Consider the following 27,960-nt stretch of genomic DNA (forward strand, 5'->3'; position numbering starts at 1 on the left):
CAACTCCAAACATACTACTGTACTGAATTGTATATAATATGGCAATGATGTGTTTTGATTATTTAAAATACAAACTTGTTTTGTACAAAGAAGCACCTCAATTTTGATTCAGGTATAAACTGTATTTTAATTTGGAGTCTTGAGTTCTTACTTATAAACTTAATGGCTTCTAAGAATGGTTAACAGTACAACATTGGGTGCCGGTTTGGATTGTGTTTTAAAGCAATATACTTGTGCATGAAGTTAACACTGAGGAGTTCTGTTAAAAGAACACAAATAGCCAATTTTGCCCGTATCCTCAGGATCTTCGCTAGTTCTGCAGAAAGATGAGAAGAAACCTCGTAAAAATTCTACACTTCTACATTTTTTCCTTTTAGTCAAGTCGTCTTTATTAAGTGAGTGTTATGCTCGGGCTGCAGCTTCCTTTTATCTTGCTTGGCCCTTACACTAATAAGTGGTATGCGAGGGAAGCTGCTGTGATAACTGCAGGCATCAAAGTCAGTGGATTTCCATTATTATTTTGTTTGCCGTAACCATAGCCAGTCCTGCATTGATTCTGAACCTGATCATATGGAACGGGCACTTCAGCTATAGGAGAGGTTGAGTTTCCCTAGAAAAGGAACAAACAGAAGTGTATTTTAACTCCTCCAGTCTATTAGCACATTGAACTAATGATGTTTGGAAGCGATGTTGCTGATGAGTTCCCGTTTTAAGTACATTCATTCATAGCATTTTGCCAGTACAACTGTTGTCCATTTCCCCTGAACTGAGAATCTGCCATCCAGCCTGGATTGTCCGACCCATTCATGCGTCTGACTTAAGAATCAAACCCATTAATAGATTGTACAATTCAAGCTAGATGGCAGAGTTCCCTCCCTGAATGACATCTGTGGAGTTTATGGTATTTAATAACAACCCATTACTGAGACCTACATTTTATAATATTTATTTCATTATTCAAATTAAAATTCCCCAGTAAATGTAGTGGTGGGATACAAATCTGTGCCAATGGTCTAAACTAACTAATCCAGTAATTTAACCACTAAAATCTATATCCATATTTTAAATGGTATGAAATTTATTGTTTAGCATATAAATTTATTGTTTAACAAGGATCTTCAATTGTATTCATAAATTTAGGTTGATATTCCTCTGTTTTAAAGAAGGCACAAACTCATCACAATGACTCATATTTGAATGAAAAACCTTGCTGCTGACATTGAGATAAGCTTTCCACAATGACTGAGTGAGCCCCATGTTCCAGATTTATTTGGTTCTTTTACTAATCAAACTTTGGCACAATCTGCAGGGGATTTGTACCATCCACTATTGGAGAAACAGGCCAGCTAATCAGTTCAGGGGATTTTCATACACATCAACCCAGAATCAAAAAGCAATTCACATGCACAGTAGGTTGCTGAAAAACTGGTTTATACCCAAGGGATTACAAAAGCAAAAGGCTTGAATACTATTCAATAAAAAGTAATAAATATTGACACATTATTTAATATTATTGAGATCCCACATTTATAAAATATTTTTTCAAAGTGTGAGACGCTACCAACAATGATTATGACAGAGCACCATTAGAAATTCAGTTTCTTGTAAATAAAATGGAGTACTCAGTAGAAATCTGAAGTTCACATTGAATAAATGTTTCTGCATTGATTGCACCTGCAGTAATGGCAATAGCAGGGGTATCAAAAAGGAATAATTAAAAATGACTTACAAGTATTCTGCTCTGAACACCATATTAATAGATATCAGAAATTATTGTGAGTCTTAAACTGTGATTGGCAATGGCAAACACGTGTCTTGCCATCTTACAACCACAGATTTCAGACCATGTTCTTTATGAATCACTGGGCCACCAAATGTGAAAACAATTGATGTTATATATTTAAGGGATAATCTGATCTAAAGATAATTGTTTAGCAAAGAGGTCTGGCTTGCATAAAAAATTATCTAGATCTGCTCCCATTCAAAGAAGAATTTAGCTGATACGAAGAGGGGCTCCCTCCATAATGGAGAGCAACACAAATAAAATGAATTAACATAATCTCAAATTTGTAAATATCTAAAAAAAAACTAGATGCAGGGTTATTGTAAACTGCTTGTAACTGTGCAAATGAGGCAAAGTTTCCATTAATATATAGGTCACCTACACTACAGATGCCACTCTGTTTCCAGGATGAAAAAACAGAATCATTCAGACCAGGCAAAAAGGATGATTGTCACAAATCGGAGTGTCAATATAAGTTTTTGGGGCCTTTATGAGTAGTTGAATCTGCTTCCAAATTCTTATAGTGTTGCCAACCACAAAGCTGTTACTAAAATGTGACTTATTAACTGCAGTGGGGCTATTAAGGAGAGCTGGTAAGGAAATCTTCTTACAAAGCACTTGCTCTCTGAGTAACCATGCTGGGCACGAGTCTGAGGTAGAGGGTGAGCCTTTTTTCCACCATGCAAGATTGGATAGGTGGGCAGCCCAGTAATACATTTTAACATCTGGTAGGGCAAAACCTCCTGCTTCCTTGGGCTTTGACAAGTGTTTTTTTAGTAATTCTAATGACTATAATTCCAAATAAAGTGTATAATAATTGAATCCAATTGCTTAAAATATGACAGAGGAATAAAACATGGAATTGACTGGAAAAGATGAAGAAATTGTGGCAGTACAATCATCTTGATTGCGTTAACCCTTCCCACCAAAGAAATTGGAAGGGAAATTGTTAGGAAATATATACGTAATTTCAAAGTTTTAGACAAACAAGAGTCCCTGGAGGCAATAAATAAATTTGATCCGGTTACTCATAGTGCCGTATCCTATTTTTATCAGATCCTACATAATGGAGCTCGGGTGAATACTGCAGGTCTTAAGCAGGCAGGGGTGGATGAATTGGGTATAGAACTGACAGAGGAGGTCTGAGATGAGTGTTCAAAGAGTATACATGATTGTTCGATCAACATCAGACACAGACTTATACAATTTAAAACAATACATAGACTCCATTATTCCAAAGAAAAGTTGCACAGCTTCTATCCTGATGTTTCACCAGTTTGTAATAGATGTAAATCTGAGAACAGTAACTTGTCACATTCATTCTGGTCATGTTGTAAGCTTTATGCATACTGGAAAAGTATTTTTCACTGTTTCTCTGAGGCTTATGGGAAGCGGTGGGAACCAGGCCCGCTCATCGCCATCCTTGGAGCAACAAGCTCCCTATCTTCAGCCAATAAGTCTGAAAAAATGGCTGTATTGTTTGGAATGGTGATTGCTAAGAAGTTAATCCTGCAAATTAAGGGGGGAAGTTTAGGGGAGACATCGGGTAGGTTTTTTACACAGAGGGTTGTGAGTGCCTGGAATGATTTGCCAGGGATGGTGGTGGAGGCTAAAACATTAGGGGTATTTAAGAGCCTCTTGGACAGGCACATGGATGAAAGAAAAATGAAGGGTTATGGGGTAGTGTGGGTTTAGTACTTTTTTTTAAGGATTATATGGGTCGGCACAACATGGAGGGCTGAAGGGCCTGTACTGTGCTGTAGTGTTCTATGGTTCTAAATGTGGAAAATGGACTCTGTGCCTACGTACGATCTGTGGCTGAGAACTGGCAAATACTTTACATTTGGAGAGACTGAGACTATGTAATGAGGACAGAGGGGACATCTTTGAAAGGATATGGGGCCCTGTATTGGACTTTCTTACAGGGTGAGGACTGTGGTTTTTTGGTGCGGTGCACCTCTGCTGTGTATGTTTACTTTTGCCTTTATATTATTCTCCCTTTTGCTGCTCAATATTTAATTTGATTTTGTTATGGTCGTGGTTTTTGTGGATGTGCTGTACTTTTTTTGTTGTTTGTAGATAAAAAAAGAATAAAAATATATATATAAAAAAAGAAATAAAATGAACTGATGAAATAGATGAAGAACATTAAAAGTACAAATAGAATAATCAATTTTAAATAAACTAAAACTAATTTAATACCTAAATGGAGTAGAATTAAAGTGAAAATCAAGTTGAATAAGGTGTCCAGGGAGGGGTAGTGCCTTGGGCAAAGGGGTTGCAATGTCCATTATGGAGCAGCTCACTCAGCTTTGGGCCCCACCAGATACTCACCTCTCACCTGTGGTCCCAAGTAATTGTTTGCATGTGACAGCGGCCATATCCCGGTACACCACTTCAACAGGTATGCCAAACCCGGTCCTCAAACCCCCGTGAGATAGGAAAAGCATGTGAAGTCAACTCTGGTGGACTGGGTTGATGAGATCCAGTGGCCAGGCAGGTGGTTCTGCTAATGCTTTGTGGAGAGCAAAGGGTATGACAAGGTCCAGAAGAAGTTACGGTTATCCTCTGCAACCAAGGAAGACCTCAGTCTGAATATAATTACTCGTACCACTGGGCCCAGATTTCTGAGGTTGAGAGAGTGGAGTTGCCCCAGTGCAATAGCTTTTCCACTTTAAAAACTCTCCCGCACAGGTCTCCTGTCATTGTTGGATATGTTGGACAACCAACAAAGTGAAAACCAGAAGAACTGAGATTGCCAAATATAGAACAGGAGCTCACTGAGTCAGCAGAAAGTGTGGGAAATCTTTCAATGGTACGAGTGGGATGTAATGAGTTTTAAGGAGTGGGTGACTTCTAAGCATAAAGAGTGAAAGATCTGTGAGTGTGCATGAAGAGCATGAGGTTTCTGAGTGAGAATAAAGAATGAAAAGATCTGTGAATAAGCATAAACAGTGGGAAATAGCTAAGTGAGTAGAAATGGCAGGTGAAACGTGTGTAAAGTGTAGAAGGTTGCTCAGATCCAGCTCCCTTTGGCAACTAACCTTCAGGGATCTTCTGTCTTTCCATAAGATCACCTCTCCTCACATGGCCAACTGCTCAACTTTTCCTCATGTTTTCATCTTAATGAACAACCTGGTGAAATATTTCTGCTTCCAATGCATGGATGTGACAGTTTTAGAAAAAGGAGAGGTGGAACTCCTTCTCACAGATTGTCACCTATCTTGGAATTATTTTATAGAGGTAGAGAGATCGATAGAGCATCGTCTGCACTAAGCATCAGGCACCCGTATGCACTAATCCTAGTCAACTCCATTTTATTCTCCCCACATCCTATCACTCACTTAACCATATTAAGAATATTTACAGTGACCAACTCCTCTACTAACCCACATGTATATGGATTAGGGGAAGAAACCTCAAGGACAGCGGCAGTTTTAAGAAATCTGCTCACCTCCAGCTTCTCAAGAGCAATGAGAGATGAGCAATCGAATACTGGCTCTGCCTGGGAAGCCTACGTTGAGGGGAAAACCTGAGGTCAGGATTGAAGCACCATCATCGGAGCTGTATCCCAGAGTCCCAACTTCATAAATTTCCTTCATAATTCTCTTCACTTTGATTTCAATATGTTATGTAGGCAATCCAGGTTCTGAGCAAGTTAACAACATTCCAACGGAGAACTGAAGGAAACTGTCTGGTCCACAGTGACTTGTCTTAAGTGAAGGTTTTGGATGAAAACAAAAACAATTGCAAAGTCTGCATATTTATCCCTCTAGTTTTACCTGGGTGTGAGGAACAGGTGAAACAACAGCTGGCAAAATTGAAAGTATTTTACACACACATTTCTCAGAAAAAGGGCCAAGTAATCGCTTTTCCACCTACCGCCACCTCCTCTATTTGCCGAAAAACCCGTAGAAAATTTTCTCCAAGGGCCGCTTTCACTTCTGTATCAGTCCAATTTCTCCGCAGTAGTTCAGCTACTAAATCGGGATAGTAGGACACATTATCCAAACCTTCAGGAACTCTTTAAAGAGAAAAAATGCAACCTGTAACTCTTCTGTTCGATAATGTTGATTCAAATAATTCTTTACCTACTGTCCACAGCTCTGAAATAATAGTCACAAGAATTGTTACAATACAGGTGGCCATTCAGGGCATCAATTCTATATCATCTCAAAGAGAAGTATTTTCACTTTTATTTACATATCTCATCCCCATGACCCTTCTTGAGAAAACCAGGAGTTTTGGGGAGAACTTCAAGAGGTAATTCCATTCCTTACATAATTCCAAGAACACCCTGCAGAAAGATGTTGGCACTGCTTCCTGAAAATCCTCACCAACAGGAGAGCTCAGACCTTGCATGAGGAGGAGAAACAGGCAGAGCAGGAGGATTGTGGATGAATGATCTCTCTGCATGCTCTTCAGGAACTAAGCTAAGTGTCCAGAGATTCCTAAGAATGCACGCCACAGGTGATGAGTGCATTCAGGGAGGTAATATACAATAATTGCACACCAACTGTGTTTAACTGATGTGCAACCACTCCTACTGGGAAACTAAAGTAATATTTTGCCTATCCCTATGGTCAGACAGCATATGCCAGCTGTCTCTCTACATGAAGCATAGGCCTGTAATCTGGCTTGTTCAAGCCTTATTGCAGTTTACCAGCTTGTAACATGAGGTGCCAGCTGCAACGAAGTGGCACACTCCCTCCAATTCAGAACTTGTTCAACTTCAACCAGAGCCAGTTATCCCAGCTGAGTTGCTACTTTGTTACGTGCCTGTGTACAAGTGTGTTGGTTTATCAGTGGGAAGGCAATGGCAATGGTAAGGAGGCAATTGAAGCACGTATCCTAAACTGGGATCAGTGTCCATTTGTGTTAGCTGAGGTGTGAGTGTTGTGGCCAATTGTATTTGTGAGGTACAACTAAAAGTTTTAGAACACCTACTGTACCTCAACATTTCTTGTAAGATCATGAGTATGTTTGCAAATCTGCTCTGTGCTGTGGGCACATCACACCCACAGAACATCTCTAATTTTACTTCCTGTCACTTGCTTTTCATTTTTAACCAGAATATTCTTTTGATACTCTTGCAAAACCTCAGGGTCTGAAGCTAACTATAGCCATTTTAAATTGCATGAATGCACCCAACCTGCCCAACAGATAAGGGTGCTCTTTTAGGGTAGGAACCTTGATGTTATGTGGTGCAGGAGTAGGTGTGCTAAATTGTTTTGAGTGGTGCAGGTGGCCATTTAACAGTCTTAGGCTTTCCAAATATACCTACACATTTATCATTGTACCGTTGTTGATTCTGGCAAACAGCGGCTTCAAGGAATGGGATCATTGCACAATGCAGCATCACTCAAATACTGTATTCAATTGCTGGCATCCATCTTATACTAATTCCTTAACAATAGCATTTGAATAAAATACAGAAAAACTATGAACATTAAAAAGATTTTCAACCGCTGGTTTTACATAATATGTTTCTTCAAGCAGATCAGGCAATTTAAAAACCAATATTACAATGCTTCTCCAAAGATACAGACCAGAGTAGTATAGATTTTTTTTGGTTAACAGATTAGTGTAAATCACACTTAGATAGGTGCAGAATATTACCTGGAAACACCATCATAATCACCACCAAATCCCACAGCTTTGTAGCCAGCAACTTTTTTAATGTGGTCAAAATGATCTACAGGATGATTTGAAAGATACGAGTTAAAACCAATGTTTTACAATACTTAATGTAGTAGTATAACAGTTCTCTTCCTGACATAGTGGGGCGAATTCAGACACCATCCGGTAGGTTAGTTTTAAAATGCTTCCATTTTAGTTGGTGGCTCCAGAAGTAATTTCAGGATCAGAATCAGTTTTATTATCGTTGACATATGTCATGAAATTTGTTGTTTGCAACAGCTATACAGTGCAATACATAAAATATACTATAAATGACAAAGAAATACATAAATAAGTAGTGGAAAAAGAGAGCAAAAATAGTGAGGTAGTGTTCATTGACTGTTCAGAAACCTGATGCTGAAGGCAAAGAAGCAGTTCCCAAAACATCGAGTGTGTGTCTTCAGACTCCTCAACCTCCTTCCTGATGGTACTAATGAGAAGATGGAAATGTCCTGGGTGGCGGTAGGGCTGGGGATCCTTAATGATGGATGCTGCCTTTCTGAGGTATCGCCTTTGGAAGATGTCTTTGATAGTGGGGAGGTTTGTGTCCATCGTGGATCTGACTGAATTTACAACCCTCTGTAGTTTTTTTTCTGATTCTGTGCAGTGGTCTCTCCAAACCAATCAGGGATAATGTTTAGGCCACAGAATAATCCAATACCAGCATTCCTATCCTATTAGGAGAGTATGTATACACAGAGTTTACCACCTCTTCACAGTTAATATTAGGGTCCTGGGGAGTTTTGTTTTATAGTATGATCGAGCAGTAAAGTACAGACAGTACTGTGCAGAAGTCTTAGGAGCAATATACACAGCTAGCGTGTCCTAAGAATTTTGTAAAATACTGAAGTAATTTTAAGTATTGCTCTGTACTGCTGCCGCAGAACAAAAAACAAGTGTCATGAGGTGTGAGTGATAATAAACCTGATTCTGACATGGGTCTCTATTGTGGACAGAGTGGGAAGGGGGCAAGGAGAGGGGAATCGTGGTTCGGAAAAGAGGAAGGGAGAAGGGAGGGAGCGGAAAGTACCAGGGAGGTTCTGTAATAATCAGTAAACCAATTGTTGGGAATTAAATGACTTTGTCTGGTGTCCCAGGGGTGGGCTGTCTGAACTCATGCCAACCTCACCCCTGCCACTCCTTCTCTGCCACCTGACCCACATGCCTGATGACACCTGCTTTTAGCACACTAGTCTTCATAAGTCAAGGCACTGAGTATATGAGTTAGGATGTTATGTTGCAATTGAGTGTACTTGGACTACTGTGTTCAGTTTCACTCACCCTGCTATAGGAAAGTTGATATTAATATGGAAAGAGTGCTTTAAAGACTTACAAGAATGTTGTCAGGGCTTAAGGGACTTGGTTATTGGACAGGCTAGGATTTTATTTCTTGGAGTGTAGGAGACTAAGGGGTGATCTTACAGAAGTGTATAAAATCCCAAGGGGCATAAATAGAGAGAATGCTTCTTCCTGTGGTTGCAGAATCAAGACTACAGGGTACAGTATAGGCTTAAGGAGAGCGAGGATAAGATTTAAAAGGAAGTTAAGGGCCAACTTTTTCACACAGTGAGTGGCACTATATGGAACAAGCTGCCAGAGGAAATGGTTGAGGCAGGCATATAACAATAAAAGACATGTGGAACTGGTACATGTATAGGAAAGCTTTAGAAGCATTTTGTACTAATTTAGATGTGAATCTTCGTTGACAGGGATAAGTTGGCTGAAGCATAGTTTCTATGGTGTAAGACTGTGTTTATCTACTGCTCTTATATATTGCACACACTAAGCATTGTTATGACCCAGAAGAGAAGCACATTTTCCTCTACACTACCAGATAAGTGAACACAATAGAGTTCAGTTAAGTCTCTAAATTTGGATCTTCACACTGACACCTTTGTGTTCTTTAACAAAACAGTGATACTTCCTGTTAACTCACAAACTACCATAACAAACTTGAAGTCAGTGTCTTTTTGCAATAAATGCTCATCAAAAGAATTTTACAAATGCAGTGAAATTCTGTTAAAGACAAGTTATGGCCAACTGGATGGATGATGGAATTGTTTTGAAGTTCTGGACCAACGAACTCTTTGATTCCACTGTGACCTTGCTCTTCACCTTTTATCTGTGTTAAAATTATTTCACGGAAGAATTGTGCTGGGGATGGAATTGGATTGAATGGACGTGCAGAATATTCACACGAAGTATTTGACCCTGCTTTTGAAAAAGTTCCTTCATATGACATGGTAAAATGTTGCACTATAGGACAGAATATCGAGATTAGTGTGGCTCGTGAATGCTGCTGGTACTAACCTGCCACATCTGATAGTGTAGCTGTCTGACTGCAAGTGACATAGTCGTTGTAGAAGTTCACCATTACAATTCCATTCTTCTCACGCTGTGACATTAGTTCATTCAGAGAAATGTTTTAGCTGGTTTACTGATACTCTCTGGATAACTTAAAAAATCTTCTATACACATTTCAGAATTGCTTCAAACGTACATGCCCCATTAAAATGATAATTGCATTGTATTTTTAAAAACTGATACAATGATTAACACTGAAATATAACCAACCCAGCATTTGATATATTGAAAATAAAAAGCAATTTGTTAAGTTACTGAAATGAAATGTATTTGTTATACAAATCTTAGCTATTTTTTCTGAGCTTGAGGCAGTGTCCTCAGTCTCATAATAACAAATTAAACTTTCATTGTGAAACTCAACTGCATCCTGTAGCAAATATCATTCTATTTTTCACATCCTTTTAATGAGTAAATACTTGAGACCCTCTTAACACCTACCCAAGGTGTCACAAAATGAAGAGCTCAGCACTTTGCAGAATAACTCCGCACAGCAATTTCGCTTAGTTATTCAACATTTCGGCATAATCAAACATAGCAGTCCTGTCATTTAAATAAAAAATGAAACTCCAGTCGTATAAATATTACATCTGCACAACTGCATTTTCTTACATGTGAATTTTTATAAACTTTGAGGAGCTGATGAACAAGATTGCCAGCATATTCTGCCTTTCTGCTAAACTCTGACTGACATGAACTTACTCCATTTAAATACCACAGGGGCCTGCTTACTTCCCTCAGATAGTTTACTAGGATTGGCACAATCAATGTTGTGATTGTGGGATCAGGACAAGCATTTCCGCTCTTCCCATCTTGACCGTATATTTTTGAGCCAGATTGAAGTAGTTCTTTGAGGATCCATGTGTTGGGCTGTATGTGGACTTAGCTTTTCTGAATACAGGGGCTCAGGTATTTCCTCATTGAAAGGATGTGAAAAGTAGAATGAGATTTGTTACAGGATGCAGTTGAGTTTCACGGTTCAAGCTTAATTTGATATCATGATACTGAGGAGACTGCCACACGTAGTGTGCACTGTACTTCTGTGCTGAGATTCTCCTCTCTCCTCTGAAGCAGTCACATTACAGCAACACTGAAAGAACTGTTTTTACAGGTAAAATGCATCTTTGTCTATTCCCCTTCTAACTTTACAATTTACAAATCAATTCACAATTGAGAATTGAGCAAGGATTTGGCCACATTCCCAAGGAAGAATATAGTAATCACACAACACCTACTGTGGGTTGAGACTCACGAACTGGCATCATTGCACCAACTTCTTGCTCAGATTAATAATAACTATATACTGTATGTAGAATCCCTGCAGACGTTAGGCTTAAAATACTAACAAGAAATTAATAATTTCATGAAAACATTTAGAATATGAAAGTTTTTTTCTTATCAAACAAATTATGTTCAAAATACTCCAAGTAATAAATACATTTGAAAAAGCACTTGCAAAACCTCTGTGCACCTGCATTTTTCTAATGAGGGGTAGGGAGGGGGAGGATTTCTTCACAATTTTACAGCAGCTTTATCAACAGTAAACTCATGACAGGATCCTTCAAAATCTGCATAAAGTCTGATCAAAATCTTACCACTTTTTTCAAAACGTCATCTGGTACATTGCGTCTATGTTTACACACGGCATAGGCACTTGAATGACTAAATATGACAGGAGCCTTTGAAATTTCCAGGACGTCATTCATGGTCTTGACGGAAGTGTGAGCTAGATCAATGATCATTCCCAATCGGTTCATTTCTCCAATAATTTTCTTCAATACAATGAAAAAGAATAATTTCATCATTTCACACAAAACATGCCAAAATATTCATGAAATTATTTTAAGAGCCTATATTATTTGGATAACTTGTAATGTTCCACTAGTTCCATACCTATCTGGCCCCATTTAATACTTATCCAATGAATAAATAGGAGCTTTTTTGTATTAGTGACATTGCTGGATATTAGTCTGTGAGCATAACTGTTTCACTGTTGCCAGAATTATGAAGAACCGTACATAATTTAGCTGAAATTATTTGAATTAAGGAGTACTAGAACTCTACATGATGACCTTTGCCTCAAGACCACAGTACATTTTTCCCTAAGTTTTCCCCAGTTTAAGATCTACTAACAACACTATGACAGAACTACAAGAAACCCATTGCTAATAATCTTCGATAACTAAGGAGAGCCAATAGATGAAACATCATCTATGCCTCAAAAAAATTAATTGCATGTTTATAATTTTGAAATTTCTTTTAAAATTCCAGGTATTAAACAAAAAAAATTTCCATAGAATACTATTTCAGAACACTGCTCAGTGCTGTTCCTTCTTGTGAATACAAAATAACTTTTCAGGTTATGCAGTTAGAAGAATCTGAAAACACTTCTCATTTTGATCTTAGTAGCTTGACAGGCAATGTGTTTGAAGGAGAGTGTTTGTACGAAACGACAAATGAATTTGCTCATTTCCACTGCAGTCTTTGCCCTTTACATTTTGGGAAAATTCCATCAATGTGTAAACTAGATTAGATTTTAGGAGACTTACAATTAATGAAGTTTTGCATTGTATAACATAGAGATTTTAGCTTAAACACCCTTCACATACATGGCAGATACTAACCTTTCCAAAGTCAGACAGTCCATTACTCTTTGCTGGGTCTTTACCTGTATCCACAAGCCAATTATCAACCCTGCAAGATTGAAAAGCTCTGTTATAATTTCTGAAGTGTTAAAATCCAGCAAGCTGGCCCTTGTGAAATCAATCTTTATAGCAATTGCTTTTCATAGACTCAAACAGGTTTAAACAAACAAGGAAACATTTACTATAATTTGGCATTGTCTACAATAGGCAATAGTTCATGGCCCTATAAAAATTCTGAAAATGCCTCCATAAATAATGATCCTGAGACTCAGCTTTATTTCCTGGTATGAAATTGCTAAGTCCTAAAAGTGTTATATGCTTTATTTTGCCCTGTCTGCTTCACTGTTGTAATTTCATTCACGCTGAAATTACAGGAGTGTTCAATATGCATAAAAGAAATACTGATTACTTAAACGAAGGAAGAATTGAATTAATTTCACTTTACCATGGCGTATTGCAGCTGTGTGTGAGGGTCATGTAACGTACACCCAGCTGGTAGAAGAGGCGTAGTGTAGCCATGCTGCTGTCAATGGAATGTCCACCCTCCACGCCTATTAAACTGGCCACTTTACCATTTGCGAAAGCTTGGCGTATGCCTGCCAAAAAAGGAGTTCAAGAATTTGTGTAATCATTTACTTGGATTCAAACAGAGTTCAGTTAGCATGTATACTTAGCAAATCTGTTTCATAAGACATCCTTAGTTTATTTTATGTTTAGAAATACAGCACGGAACAGGCCCGTCTGGCCCAACGGATGGCACTGCTCAGCAGCCCAGCCATTTAACACTAGCCTAATCACAGGGCAATTTACAATGACCATTAACCTACTAACCAGTACGTCTTTGGACAGCGGGCGGCAACCAGAGCACCTGGAGGAAACCCACGGGGAGAACGCACAAACTCCTTACAGGCGGTGCCAGATTAAACTCCCAACTGCAGAATGCCTTAAGCAAACAACATATAACTGATATCAATGTAGCAACAGCAAGTGTACAGATGATACAGAACTAGGTGGCGTTGTGAATAAGGAGGAGGATGTAAAGATACAGATGAGCTGAGTAAGTAGGCAAGAACAACGACAGGTACAATATATCACGGGGGAAAGTGAAGTTGTTTACTCTGATACACAAAACCGCAAATTATTTTGTTTTACTTGGTGAGAGATTGGAACCTAGACGTGCTTGTAAACAAGTCACTGAAAGTCATCATGCAGGTGCATCAAACTAACAAATAGGCAAATGGTATGTTGGCCTTTGTTTCAAGATGACTTGAGTATAAAAGCAAATGTATTGCCCTAAAATAATGCCTTGGTGAGACATCACATGGAGAATTATGACCCAGTTTAGTCTTCAAACCCCAAAACATGATTCAACTTGCCCTAGATTCAGCAGGGTGGTTCCAGGGATGATGAATAAGCATGATGAGAGACTGGACAGACCAGGCCTATGTTCTTTGCAGTCTAGAAGTTTGAGAGATCTCACTGAAATGTAGAAAACTCTCATAGGGCTGAATAGAGGCAGGATGTTTCCTCTTGATCAGGAGGATAAAACCAGAGTTCATACGATAGGACTGAGGTGACAAGTAATTCACCTAGTAGCCGAGGAATCTTGGCTCTTCTCCAGTCTGGTGGGTTCTGGGTGCCTAGTAGCCGATTTAATTTAAAACAGAGAGTGGTAGATTTCTGGATATGCCGGGAGTTGAAGCATATGGGGATCAAGCTGTAAAATGGAGCTGATGTAGAAGATCACCCATCAGTTTCATAATACAGGTGCAATTGTGAAGCCATTGCCTTTCACACACCATTCATTCCCAAGCCATTTCTTCCTCCCATTCATGCTTCATTGCACTAAACCCATCCCTGATCCTGAACCACAAAACCAAAGTAAAATATTTTTACGTAATCTTCATTTATTGTACTGTTTGATTTCATAGCTGTTTTCTGCCTTAACCTCACATGTTCACATCCTCTGTGAATCTTAGTGCACTTTAGATGACTAATCACCAGTCTCAGGTGTTTTCCTCACCCCATGTTGGAAGTTCGGAATGATCCAGAAGTCAGGTGCTGACCACAGTGAATAGAAAATCCCAAGCAATCTGGCCACAATTCCCCAATAAACCACCCTTTCCATTTTGAATATTTCATTCCACAAACCTCAGTTCTGAAAAGCAATAAAATACCTTAAGGTTTTCAAAGACCTTATTAAGGAATTGGAAAAGGGGACAAAAATACTTCTGACAGTATTAACTGAGAGAAAAGTAATTGAGACAAATAGTCTAGCAGCAAAATCTATTGCTATTTTTCACTCACAGTTGGTGTTTCCCATCAACGAAAGCAAAAATATAATACACACACACACACACACACACACACACACACACACACACACACACACACACACACACACACACACACCACACACACACACACACACACACACACACACACACCCCCCCCCCCCCCCCCCCCCCCCCCCCCGTAGGAATTCAGCAGGTCAGGCAGCGTTCGTGGAAATTAATAAACAGTCGACGTTTCATGTCAAGACTCTTCTTCTGAACTGAAGAAATGAGAAGATGCCGGAATAAAAAAATGTGGGGAGAGGGGAAGGAGGAGAAGCTAGAAGGTGATAGGTGATGCCAGGTGGGTTGGAAAGATAAAGGGCTGGAGAAGAAGGAATCTGATAGGAGAGGAGAGTGGATCACAGGATAAAGGGAAGGAGGAGGGGACCCAAGGGGAGATGATAGACAAGTGAGAAGAGGTAAGGGGTCAGAGTGGGGAATAGAAGAAGGGGGGGGGGGGAGGGCAATTTATGACAGTTTCATCAGTGTAGAGGAGGCTGCATAGGAAGTACCAGGTACAATAGACAACCCTAGCAGATTTGCAGGTGAAGTCTATCCACAAAGAAAACTGAAAGAGATTCAGGAGTGTTTCCTAGAAGAGAATGGCGTCGAACCCCTAGAGCAACATGCTAGATTTGAGATATTTCTCTACTCGCATTCTTCATATAGGGACATGTTCTTGTAGTAACCCATGGCAGTGGAGGGAGGTGATGTGGCAATTTGTTACTGAAGGGCCATTGCTGCCCTCTTAACAAGAAACCTTCAGAGATTTACCCCTCTGGGACAGATTTCCATCCACAGAAAGTATGTTAGAGGTTGTGAAGCAACCTCAATGGGAGTTCTGGGGATAGAAGCTGTCTAAATGCCCTTAAACCTTTATATTCTTCTGAGAAATCTTACAGGAGTTTCTACCAAGAGTCTCCCACCACGCCCCTTCTGTGTATCTGTTTGTTCTGAATAAAGGCTTATTACATCAACAGCCCTGGTCTTAGGGAACTTCATAATCCTTTTTGCTGGATGTAATGTTATTTTTAATTTCTCCACAATTGAATTTTTCTATTGGGTATTTGTACCTTAAAGGAATATATTTTGTCTGCAAATTATATACTATTTCTTTAATTGCTCTCTATTGTCTGTCCGCCATCATAACTTGCATTGCATTTTCCCATTGACCATATTGTGGCTGATCAATACTCTGGGACGATGCTGGATCTTCAGCAGTAGAGGTTCCTTTGCTTAGCGTAGACACAGAAGACAGCTGATGCTGGAATCTAGAGCAACACACGAAGCACTGGAGGAACTCAGCAGGTCAAGCAGCATCAATGGAGGGAAGCGGACAGTCGATGCTTTGGGTCAAGACATGTTATGTGAACTGAACTGGATCAAGTCCATATTCTTGCTGTATGAACTGAACTGGATCAAGTCTCTGCCTGACTTGATGACTTCCTCCAGGACTTTTGCGTGTTTCCATTGCTTAGTTTGCACTACAAGAACATGAAGTTTTAAACTACTTCATGAGATTTGAGTCATACAAGCTAATATACAGAAAACTGCTGCATTGAGAGGAAGGACTTAGGCCTCTGCCATTGTAAATCCATGATTCCCTATCAGAGGACATGGTAAAAAACAGTGTTAGGTTTAAGTAGGAAAGCACCATCATAACATGTTGACAGATTAATTGTAACTGTTGGCAGCAAATATTAGAAATTACTTACCCTCACTTGAACCTACATATTGGAAAGTTTGAGGATACTTCATACACATTCTATGGATGACATCTATTTGTTCCAGGGTTTGCCTCACAGCATCCTTGTACTGGGTGTCACATGGCGTATATGCAACCCAAAACTGGAACAGAATTTCCAAGTTAGAACTTGAAAAATTATAGCTAGTGTATAAGAACAAGCTAATGCATTGACAGTCACAGAACAGTATCAAGAAAATAAGTATAGGCAATTATTTTTCAGGGCATATTGTGCACGATAAATTGGAATAAAAAGGGCAGATGTGATGAAAGGCCATTCCTCGATCTCTTATCTTTTAGAACCTTATTAACCCCATCAAATCAATAACCAGCTCTCAATAGAACTACCTAATCCGTCCTATTCCCTGCTCCTTGTTTATGCCTGATCCTCGCAACTAAAAGGTTCAGAGATTCAATTAGCAGAAAGGACCTTCTTCCACTTGATGTGAAACACTATTTATCTTCCTGCTTACTTTCCTGGAATCCTGCAGTATCTTCCAATAACATTTACACACGTTCATCTGCAAATCAATACACCCAGGTTCAAATGCCATAGTAATAAATGATAGTCCCAACAGGTGCAGAGACAGAATGTAATCATTTTCGGTATTATAGACAGTTTGATTATCTGTAAGGCACATTATTACTCTGCTAACCTGGAGCATTTTTATTTCTAGTCATGATTGGTATTTGCATTGGCTTGTTCTCATTGCTTATCATATATTATATTTTCCTTACATTGTTTTCACTGTTAAGAATGCTACAAAAATGTAAATTTTTGAGATTATTTGGAATGGAACCTGGCAAATGCACACTTGTGGTGAACTAGATATACCTGTCTGACTGCTCCTGTGGCTCCTCCCACAGACCTTGCTGACTGCTCCTGTGGCTCCTCCCACAGACCCCTGTATAAAGGCGACTGTGGGCTGCTGCTCTCCCTCATTTTCCCCAGGATGTAGTGCTGTTTATTCTTCCAGTCAATAAAAGCCGATATCTCGCTTCCTAAGTCTCAGCATGAGTTATTGATGGTGCATCAACAACACTCATCAGAAATAAATGGGACAATTATGATTCAATGAAATGCTTCTCAAGAGGAATACTTACAGCTGACAATGATATTAATAAAAACATCCAAGACTCTGGTTTTAGTTTGCAGTAAACAATTTTGCATGAGTTTGTCTGAATGGTAGACATGATGAGTGATTGCTTAGAAAAAAAATCATTGATGAGATAATGCTAAAGTTTGAGGATAACCTGAAGAAAATATACAGTATTTGGGGCTCTACCTTTCTCTCTGCCTGATATAGATCCAATGCTTTATTACATCTCAGAAATGGCTATTTACTTCACTTAGTCCATGTTCTCAATATTCTCCCTGCTACTGAAGAGCTTTGATCATACTTACTCACTTTGCTGCATCCAATTTATTTTTCATCAATACAATCTGGAATTGAATGCCGAGAATTAATGCACAATTCAATTAATAGGTAATTTAAATACCTGTCCTCCTACAAGACCTTTTCTCAATTTGGGGATGTTAGTGTGGGTTTCATTTAGCTTGTTCAGATCCACTTTGCTCAGTTGGTTGTGAAAGTGCAGTAGAAGTTGCCAGGGGAGATCATTGTGTCTAATTTTGGAAAGAAAAACATTTAAATGTCAAAAAACAAGATGAGTTCTGACACACCAGCTTGCATTTATTCCCTCAGAATTCCTCACATACAGGGGACTGTACAAATGTGTATAATTTCCAACTTATTCTGATAAACCATTTGAACGAATCATGATTTTTATGTTTCAGAAACTTGTTACCTTTGAGCTTTGAATTTCAATTCTAAGAAATGTTATCATGGGGAGGTGCTTTCCAAAGCAGTGGAGAAACTATTATTTCTGTGCTTGCTCTCACCTAATCCATTAACAATACAAGATCTGAAAACAGGTTAAACCATTTTATTTGCTGGAAAACAAGATGGTAGAATCATTTAAAGTGCACAAACTCTATCACAGTGTCACTTTCCGTTAGTGCTGAGACTCTGAAGTTTCTACTTTGTTAATATCCAAGCAACAAAGCCAAGGAACTACATTAATTTCACTGCCATGAATCAGCATTGGCTGTTCATTCACTTTTTCAGGACTAATTTCTGGATGCTCTCAGGTTACTTCCAACAGTGGAAGCTCCATTAGAATCACAGCAATCTTGAGTCACCTAGCAAAAAAACATAATGGACAAGTCTAGAACCTTGTTCGTCCAAAGTACTTTCGTGTGATGTTCGATCTTTCCTTGGCAATCTTATAGGACTGCAAGTTGAGACAAGGGCAATAAGCAACATCATTTGTAAGCACCAGGGAGTTGATGGCAAGACGACAGACATGGTCCTGATCTGCTCGCACTCACCCTCAGGACACTGAAATCAACCTGATGCACCATCAATAACTCACTCTGAGATGTAAAGGCGAGATATCGGCTTTTATTGACTAGAAGAAGGAACAAGCAGTGGTTGACCACCATACTACATCCTGGAGACAGAGAGGCCGGGCCCAGGCCTCAATCGCCTTTATACCGGGGTCTGTGGGAGGAGCCACAGGAGCAGTCAGCAGGGGGGGGGCGTGTCCAGACAGGTATATGTAGTTCACCACACAACCTCAACCCAGAGGCTTGAAAATCCACATGGAATTGCAACTCCTCTATTGAGTAGAGTCTACCCAACTGTCTTAAGAGTGGATAGATTGCTTAAACCCTGACCTCCAAATTCAGAAAATCTTCAATGAGAAAGCAAGGCTGTAACTTAAATCGAGAAGCCTTCTGTGGGACTAGCCCAATGCCTTCGACTGAGAAAGCGGCCATTTTCCGCACTGTATGGATCGGCAATGATTCTGTGAAAATGCCATCAGTCTCAAACCTCCCACAAAGAATGTGAGCAGCCATGAAATGATACTGGATGACCCAAGGGAGAGTGGCCAGCTCCAAATGCTGGGAAATAAATTTCCTTCCTGTCATTCTCCTCCCAAATGTAAAATGTCCATTGAACACTTTCTCAAAAGCTTAAGATGTAAACTATTGGTGTTGGAACTCACCGCCCCATCAACTATCTTCCCTAACCCCTGAGACATCACCACAGAAATTCCTCAAGCCCAGCCGTCTCTGATGACTTCAACAAACTTCCTTTATTCTTAAGGTCAAAGTGGGGGTTTTTACTGATGATTGCACATGGGTAATTTTATTTGCAATTCCTCAGAAAATGAAGGAGCCCATTCTTGCCTGTAGCACAACCCAAGTAACATCTGACTGATAGGTTGTAAGAAACATGCATAGCACAAGAGAGGCAGACAAAGTCCTTCTCAGCTCAACCTTGACCTTCAAATCCTATATTAGCAACATCCTAGAGATCATTATTGTCCAGAAACCTGGTTGCATTAACCATGCAAGGTTGAGAATCTGGTGCTGAATGACTCATCTCCTGATGTCCCTAAGCCTTTCTTCTATTGACAAGGCAAATCCAAAGAATGATAAAATGATATCCAGTAGCTCATTTGATTGACATTCGATTCACCATCCTAAATGTTCATTTACTCCACCAGTGGTGTATTGTGGATGCAATATGTACCATCTACAAAATCCAAGTTACTTCAAAAAGCACCTCCTAAACTTGTGAACTCTGCTGCCAAGTGGGACGAGGGATTCAGGCACAGAAGAATCATTTCCTGAAGGTTCTCTTCCAAGTTGCATACCATGCTGATTAGGAAACATCTCATCCCTTCATCATCATTGGTCTAAATCTTGAATTCCCAGCCCAAGAGAACCAGATGGACAATAGCAGTGCAAACAAATGTCTCACCATCACCTTCTCAATGTTTAGCACTCCCACCAAGAAAATGAATAACAAAATATGCTCCATTTTCCCCAGTCTGCAGTAGACATCCTTCTGTCATTGAAAACAGCTTGAACTATGAACAAGAGATTCTGCAGATGCTGGAAATCCAGAGCAACACACAAAACACTGATGGAGCTCAGCAAGTCAGGCAGCATCAATGGAGGGGAATAGGAATTTGATAATTTGGATCAACACCCTTCATCGGGACTTTGCATAGTCAGTGAGCAGCAGTAGAAATTGGTTAAGGTCCAGATGGACAGAGTAATGAATCAACACAAGAGATTCTGCAGATGCTGGAAATCCAGAAAATGCTGGTGAAATTCAGAATCAGGTTTAATATCACAGGCATACATCATGAAATTTGTTAATTTAGCGGCAGCAGTATAAAACAATACATGATAATATGGAAAATAAATAAATAAGTGACCCAGTTATAGTAAGTATATGTATATGTATATAAAATAGCTAAATTAAAAATAGTGCAAAAACAAAAATAATAAAAAAGTGGGGTGGTGTTCATAAGTTTGATTTCCATTTAGAATCGGATGGCAGAGGGGAAGAAGCTGTTCCTAAATCACTGAGTGTGTGCCTTTAGGCTTCTGTACCTCCTTTCTGATGGTAACAATGAGAAGAGGGCATGTCCTGGGTGATGGAGGTCCTTAATGATGGATGCCTTACTGAGACAGAACCTCTTGAAGATGTCTTGAATACTACAGAGGCTAGTACCCATAATGGAGCTGACTAATTTTACAACTTTCTGGAGCTTCTTTCGATCCTGTGCAGTAGCACCCCACCACCCCCCCATCATACCAGACAGCGATGCAGCCAGTCAGAATATTCTCCACGATATATTTGTAGAAGTTTTTGAGAGTTTTAGGTGACAAACCAAATCTCCTCAAACTCCTAATGAAATATAGCTGCTGTCTTGTCTTCTTAAAACTACATTGATATGTTGGGACCAGGTTAGATTCTCAAAGATCTTGACATCCAGGAACTTGAAACTGCTTACACTCTACACTTTTGATCCCTCTATGAAGATTGGTTCGTGTTCCCTTGTCTGACTAAAGTCCACAATCAGCTCTTTGGTCTTACTGATGTTGAGTGAAAGGTTGCTGTTGCAACACCACTCAACTAACTGGTATATCTCACTCCTACACGTCTCGTCTCCATCTGAGATTCTGCTGACAATCGTCCTATCATCAGAAAATTCATAGATGGCATTTGAGCAATGTCTAGCAGCACCGTCATGGGTGTAGAGAGAGTAGAGCAGTGGGCTAAGCACACACCCTGAGGCGCACCAGTGTTGATGGACAGCGAGGAGGAGATATTAACACCAATCCGCACAGATTGTGGTCTTCCGGTTAGGAAGTCAAGGATCCAGTTGCAGAGGGAGGTACAGAGGCCCAGGTTCTGTAGCTTATCGATCAGGACTGTGAGAATGATGGTGTTAAAAGCTGAACTGTAGTCAATGAACAGTATCCTAACATAGGTGTTAATGTTGTCCAGGTGACCCAAGACCGTGTGAAGAGCCATTGAGATTGCATCTGCCATAAACCTATTGTGCCGATGGGCAAATAACAGTGGGCCCAGGTACTTGCTGAAGCAGGGGTTGATTTTAGCCATAACCAACCTCTCAAAGCATTTCATCACCATAGATGTGAGTGCTACTGGAAAATAGTCATTAAGGTAGCTTATGCTCAGCAGGGCAGGCAAGATCAATGGAGATTAATAAACAGTCAATGTTTTTGGCCAAGACTCTTCATCAGGATTCATCAGAGAAGTTAATTGTACTGATGCCTCATCCATGTTACTTGATTCCAATTTCCGTATGTATATGAATTACCTTCTTCTGTTTATCAAGAGAATAAAAATTGTTTTATCAGCCCAACCAAATTGAAATCATCCAGGTTATCTGACACCATGAAATCCAACTGTGACCACCTGATTTCAGGTCTCCTATTGTCCTGCTCTCATACAATCTAAAAGCAGAAAGCTTTTTGAAAAATCTGTCCCACATCTTCAAGGATCTCTGTTATGACCTGACACTTGTCTGATCCAAGATAAGATCCTACAGCCAGGACAAATTTCACATTAACATTTGAATAGTCACTATGAGATTCAGCCCTTTTGGATACAGCATGCATTCCCCATTTCCATGGCACGTCTTCAGTGAGAACAGAAGGAAACGCAACATAGTGCGCCGTCTGTTATTGATGCTTCAGGAAATTCTGTGGACTAATTTCTGACAGTGAAAATTATTTTTGTGTATTTGGGATAATATTGAGAAATGTGTGTACAGATGTAAGAAGATATATCAAGAAAATGAGACCAAACTTTGCAAAAATTTTCCTGAAAGCCACAGAATTTTCAAGGACTTTTTTTCTAATTTTTTCTCCATATCACTATTTATTTACAGTTCTTTGCCTTCTGCACTCTGGTTGATCTTTCATTGATCCTGTTATAGTTACTATTCTATAGATTTGCTGAGTATGCCCACAAGAAAATACATCTCAAGGTTGTATATGGTGACATATGATAATAAAATTTACTTTGAACTTCGAGACTCCACCATAAACCTAACTGCCTGATGTGTGATTTCATGGATCCAATTTAATGACAATTGAGAACATCTACAGCTTTGCAACGTCATGTAGAAATTTGTTTTACTCACCCATCAATAAGAGGAGTTTGTTTCATTAGCACCTCTGCTTGTTGTCTATACCGATCTGCAGAGCAGAGCGCACAAACACACAGCAGGAAAAATGCAATCCACATCTTCTGTGTCACTGATTTCTGTGGATGAGATGTAACTTAGTGTGAAATTCGGTTTCCTTCCTCTCACTTTGTATATCAGAGATATAACATTAGAATGTGAGAAACAATGACAGGAATCGGACAGTTGGTCCTTTCGAGCCTGCCCTGCCATGGCTGATCTCTCTTGGCCTCAACAATACTTGCCCATTCACTCCCCATACTCGTTAACTTTCCTGTAATTCAACTGCTGTCCATTTTCACCTTGAATATATTCATTTACCACCCCAGAGCTCTCTAGGTAAAGAATAATAACATATTTCTGGAAAATGAAATCCCTTCTCAATTGTATTATAAATGCATAATTCTGTTGCCGTCTGTTAGTAGATTGTACGTTCTCCCCGAGACCATGTGGGTTTCCTCCGGTGCATCGGTTTTTCCCACATTTCAAAGGATATGGGTCAGTAGGTTAACTGGTCACATGGGGTGTAACTGGGTGTAATTGGACGAAAAAGGCTTGTTGCTGTACCTAATCTAAATAAATAAATCCCTTATTCTGAAACTAAGCCTTCCAGATGTAGATATCTCCTTTAGGAAACACGATCTCTAACATTCTAGTCCTGCTAATCCCCCCCAGAATATTATATGATCTCCTTTCTCAGGTAACTATGGGTTCGACATTCTCAACCTTTCTTCACACATTACACATCAACCTGGTGAATATTCTCTGCGCTGCACCTAATGCAAGAAGATACCTGTAAATATGTATGCATACACGTGCAGACTCACCAGTGTCAGTAAGATTGCATCAGAGCCCCATCCCCTTTTCAATCAGCATTCCTTATTACATCTTCAACTTGCATGCCAACTCCTGTATTTCATACACTAGGAGACCAGCTCCATTTCAATAATAATTTGCCTCTCATTCTTACCATCCAAAGTGGTTAACCTCACATTTTTCCCTATTATATTCTACCTGCTCATTTATTTATCTTCTCTATATCACTTTGCTGTTATCATCCTGTCCTCCCTATCTTTCTGTCATCAGCAAATTTGGCTACAGTGCACTCTGTTCCTTTTTCCAAGTAATTAATGCAGACTTTAAACAGTCAAAGTCACAGTACTGACCCCTGAGGTATCCCACTAATTAGTGAAGGGCAGCTCAAAAATAACCCATAACCCATTTATCTAGATTTTCCATTTTCTGTCTATGAGCTAATTCCCTTATCAATGCAATCGCAACCTGTGCACTCCTATCTTGTTGTGTAACCTTTTATGCAGTACCTTAGAAACCACTTACTTGAAATCTTTCATTTCCAACTTCATTCATCCATTTTTATATGAAAATCAAGAAATATTTCAAATGCAGGAAATATGAAATAAATCCAGAAAATGCTGGAAATGTTCAGCAGGTCAGCTATCATGGATGGCCCATTGTTCTGAAAGTGCCTTTCTTCTAATACAATATGTATTCAAATTACTTGCCTTTACTGATCTCCGCTCTTACACTTTATCCACCTCAGGGGTTCCAACACAGACCCCTCAGTTAATGGTAGGGGTCCATGGCATAATAAAGGTCGGGAACCCCTGATATATGTATTTCCCTAGTTTATTTTACACATCTCTGCTCTCATACCATGGTATCTGCCTTTACATTTAAAACACCAGTTTCAGACCCAAATCTCTCGCCCTTTAACTGAATTTGAAAGCCCACCACCATTCTTTCCTGGGGTCCTTAACTATTAGATAATCAATTAATCCAGTATCATTATACAATCTAAAATATGCTCCCCCCACCCCGGTTTGATTCTTCAGAATATTGCTGTTAAGAATTATCCTTAAATATGTTCCATGAAGTCACCCTCATGATCGTCAATTTCATGTGTCCTATCTACGCGGTAATTAAATTCATTGCAGTACCATCTTACAAGACCCTACTATTTCTTGTTTTGCAGTATACTCAGCCTTGTAGCATTGCTGGGTCTCGTAAGTTACTCCCTCAGGGATTGTTTTATCTTTCTTATTCCTTGACTCCATGCAAACTGAGTCTACATTCTGGACCGGAGCCAGCACCATTTATCACTACCGCAGTAAACTTGCTTTACTAACAAACCAACACCAGTACTACTTCCTTTCTGCCTACCCTACCAAAATGTCAAATACCTTGGAATATTCAGTCTCCTCTGTTTGTAACCTAGCAAGTACATCTCTGGAATGGCTATCAATCCAAAATTGTCTGCTTCTATTTGTGCTGTCAACCCATCTGTCTTGTATTAATCACACTTGCATTTTAATAAAGAGTTTTAAAATTTTATCTTATCATTCTCCCTTCATTTACTTGGCCGATTCACTCAAACCCTTACAGGCTCTGTCACTTCCTGCTGCATTCTAATTATTGCACAGTTGCCTTTACTCTCTATTTATCTGTTTCCAGCTTCGCTTTTCTCCCTACTGCTTCTATCATTAGGTTCCCATCCCTGTGTCAACAGAGCTTAAACACTGTTAGCAGCACCAGCAAATGCCCTATTGATACATGTCTGGTTTGTGGAGGTCCCAATTCCTCAGTAACCTAAAGCCATTCTTCTGTCATCATTTCTTCAGGCATGCATTCTCCAAGCCTGCATATTTCTGTATTTACCACCGTGTGATAATGGCTGTAATCCAACAATTAGTATCTTTGATGACCCTTTTCTGCCCCAGTGAACTCTGCCAGCAGAATCTCATCCCTCTTTCCACCTTGCAGAACTAGTTTCTTCTTTCCCCAATTTTAATAATAGTTCTTCCAAATCAGTCTTATGTGCTTCTGATGCTATTCCATATAACACAATTAAGGTATGGTATTTTCTATACTTTCTGGCTATCTGGCAAACACATTCGGCACAGATGGGTACCAGGCCAAGTACTAAAGACCTGTTCTGATCAACTGGCTAGTGCGTTCACTGAGATCTTCAATCTCTCGCTTCAAGCAAATGTCAGTTATAATGATGCCCAGGAAGACCTACCACAATGACTTTTGCCTAGTAGAACTTACATCCACAGTGATGAAGTGTTTTGAGAGGCCCTGCCATTGGCTTTTCACTCAACCCTGGAACATCTGGGCAGCAAAGATCCATACACCAGGATGCTCTTTATTGACTACAGCTCAGCACTTAATATTATCATCCCCTCAAAACTAATCAGTTAGCTGCAAGATCTTGCACTCAGTACACCCTTCTGTAACGCGATCCTGGATTTCCTCACTTGCAGACCCCAGTCAATTCAGATTGGCAACAACATCTCCTCCACAATCTCCATCAGCACAGGCTCACCACAGGGTGTCTGCTTATTGCCCTGCTCACTGCTGCCATTGGGAAGAAGGTACAAGAGCCTCAGGACCCACACTACCAGGTTCAGGACCAGTTCCTACCTCCTCAAATATCAGACTCTTGAAACTAAGGGGATAACTTCACTTGCCCCATCATTGAAATGTTCCCACAATCAATGGACTGACTTTCAGAGACTTTTTATCAGATGTTATAGAAACATAGAACCATAGAAAACTACAGCATAATACAGGCTCTTCGGCCCACAATGCTGTGCTGAACATGTACTTACTTTAGAAATTACTTAAGGTTACCCATAGCCCTCTATTTTTCTAAGTTCCATGTTCTTGATATTCCTTGCCTATTTATCTATCTATCTATTTATTTACTTATTAATTATTTCTTCTTTTATATTTGCAGTTTGTTGTCTTCTACGCTCTGGCTGAACATCCTAGTTGGGTGGGCTTTCATTGATTCTGTTACGGTTATTAGTCTACAGATTTATTTAGTATGACCACAAGAAAATGAATTTGAGGGTTGTTCTTGTGACATATAGGTACTTTGATAATAAAAATAATGTTGAACTTTGAAATCAACTTGAAGTAAAAACAGATCCTATTGGTTACCTGGGGTGGCTTGTAGTCAGGACTGAATACTAATCGTTGAGCAGGTTGGGCTCTAGATAATCCAGCAGTACCATTATTATCCCTTTGTTCTATCTGGCAGTCATCTATACCCACCCTGTCCACATATTCTAAAAAGTTTTTTAGATGACACCTCCTAGAAATAGCTATTCTGGGTGGTTTTCAACCACCTAGATTCACAGCAGTAACCATCACACCAATGCCTTAAGTCTTGGGCTAGAGGTACTCACCAGGGCGTCCAGGATTCCCAACATGGCACAAGATGTGTGTAAGGCATCCTGCCACACACTGATTAAATGCTAATTATTAATGTAGTTGGAAGAAAGTTTGAAGGTTATTAACTTACCAGCTTCTCATGAGATAGCTCCTTTCCCTTGTGTCAATGTTGCTTTTTGAATTCTGATGTCACGGTTCCGAATACCTGTCAGTGCGGGGTGCTTGCTGTTGCCCTACTGCTCCCCAATCAGCTGCTGAGTTGCTCCTTCGGGCTACCCTCACTGTCAGTCCTATCTCACCAAACAGCTCAGCCTGTACTCCAAGCACCAGTCACTCCAGGGAAATGCTGGAATCCCTTTGGAGCCTCAAACACCTATGCAGCACTGGCTGGGTCTCTTTTATTTAACCTTTAGACACTAGCACTTTAAATTCATTATCTTTTAGCGTAGGAACCAGAAATTCTGTTAATTATTAATCCAGAGAAAACTAACCTCTGGAAATGAGTAAACTAGATGGGTCTTCAGCTCATAGTGTTCTGTCAACCTGTAGAAACCAGATCCACTATCAATCTAAGCCTTCTCTCCTACGCAGCCCATAACCTTCATTCATCTTACATCCTAAGAGTCTCTT

The 27,960-nt window shown here is 39.7% G+C and overlaps 1 protein-coding gene across 1 annotated transcript; it reads right to left on the minus strand.

Moving 5' to 3' along the window:
* Window positions 1-105: 105 nt before the first annotated feature.
* dpep1 (dipeptidase 1) lies at window positions 106-27,726 on the minus strand. Its single transcript, XM_073070213.1, has 11 exons — window positions 27,461-27,726; window positions 23,089-23,210; window positions 18,049-18,175; window positions 16,520-16,652; window positions 12,914-13,064; window positions 12,448-12,517; window positions 11,419-11,595; window positions 9,773-9,857; window positions 7,403-7,478; window positions 5,666-5,807; window positions 106-610 (listed from the first exon to the last, which is right to left on the minus strand). The coding sequence occupies exons 2-11, from the start codon at window positions 23,190-23,192 to the stop codon at window positions 443-445; spliced, it is 1,233 nt and encodes a 410-aa protein (XP_072926314.1). The 5' UTR covers window positions 23,193-23,210; window positions 27,461-27,726; the 3' UTR covers window positions 106-442.
* Between the last annotated feature and the right edge of the window lie 234 nt (window positions 27,727-27,960).

The sequence above is a fragment of the Hemitrygon akajei genome, chromosome 17 (genome assembly GCF_048418815.1).
Source record: "Hemitrygon akajei chromosome 17, sHemAka1.3, whole genome shotgun sequence".
Taxonomy (NCBI): Eukaryota; Metazoa; Chordata; class Chondrichthyes; order Myliobatiformes; family Dasyatidae; genus Hemitrygon; species Hemitrygon akajei.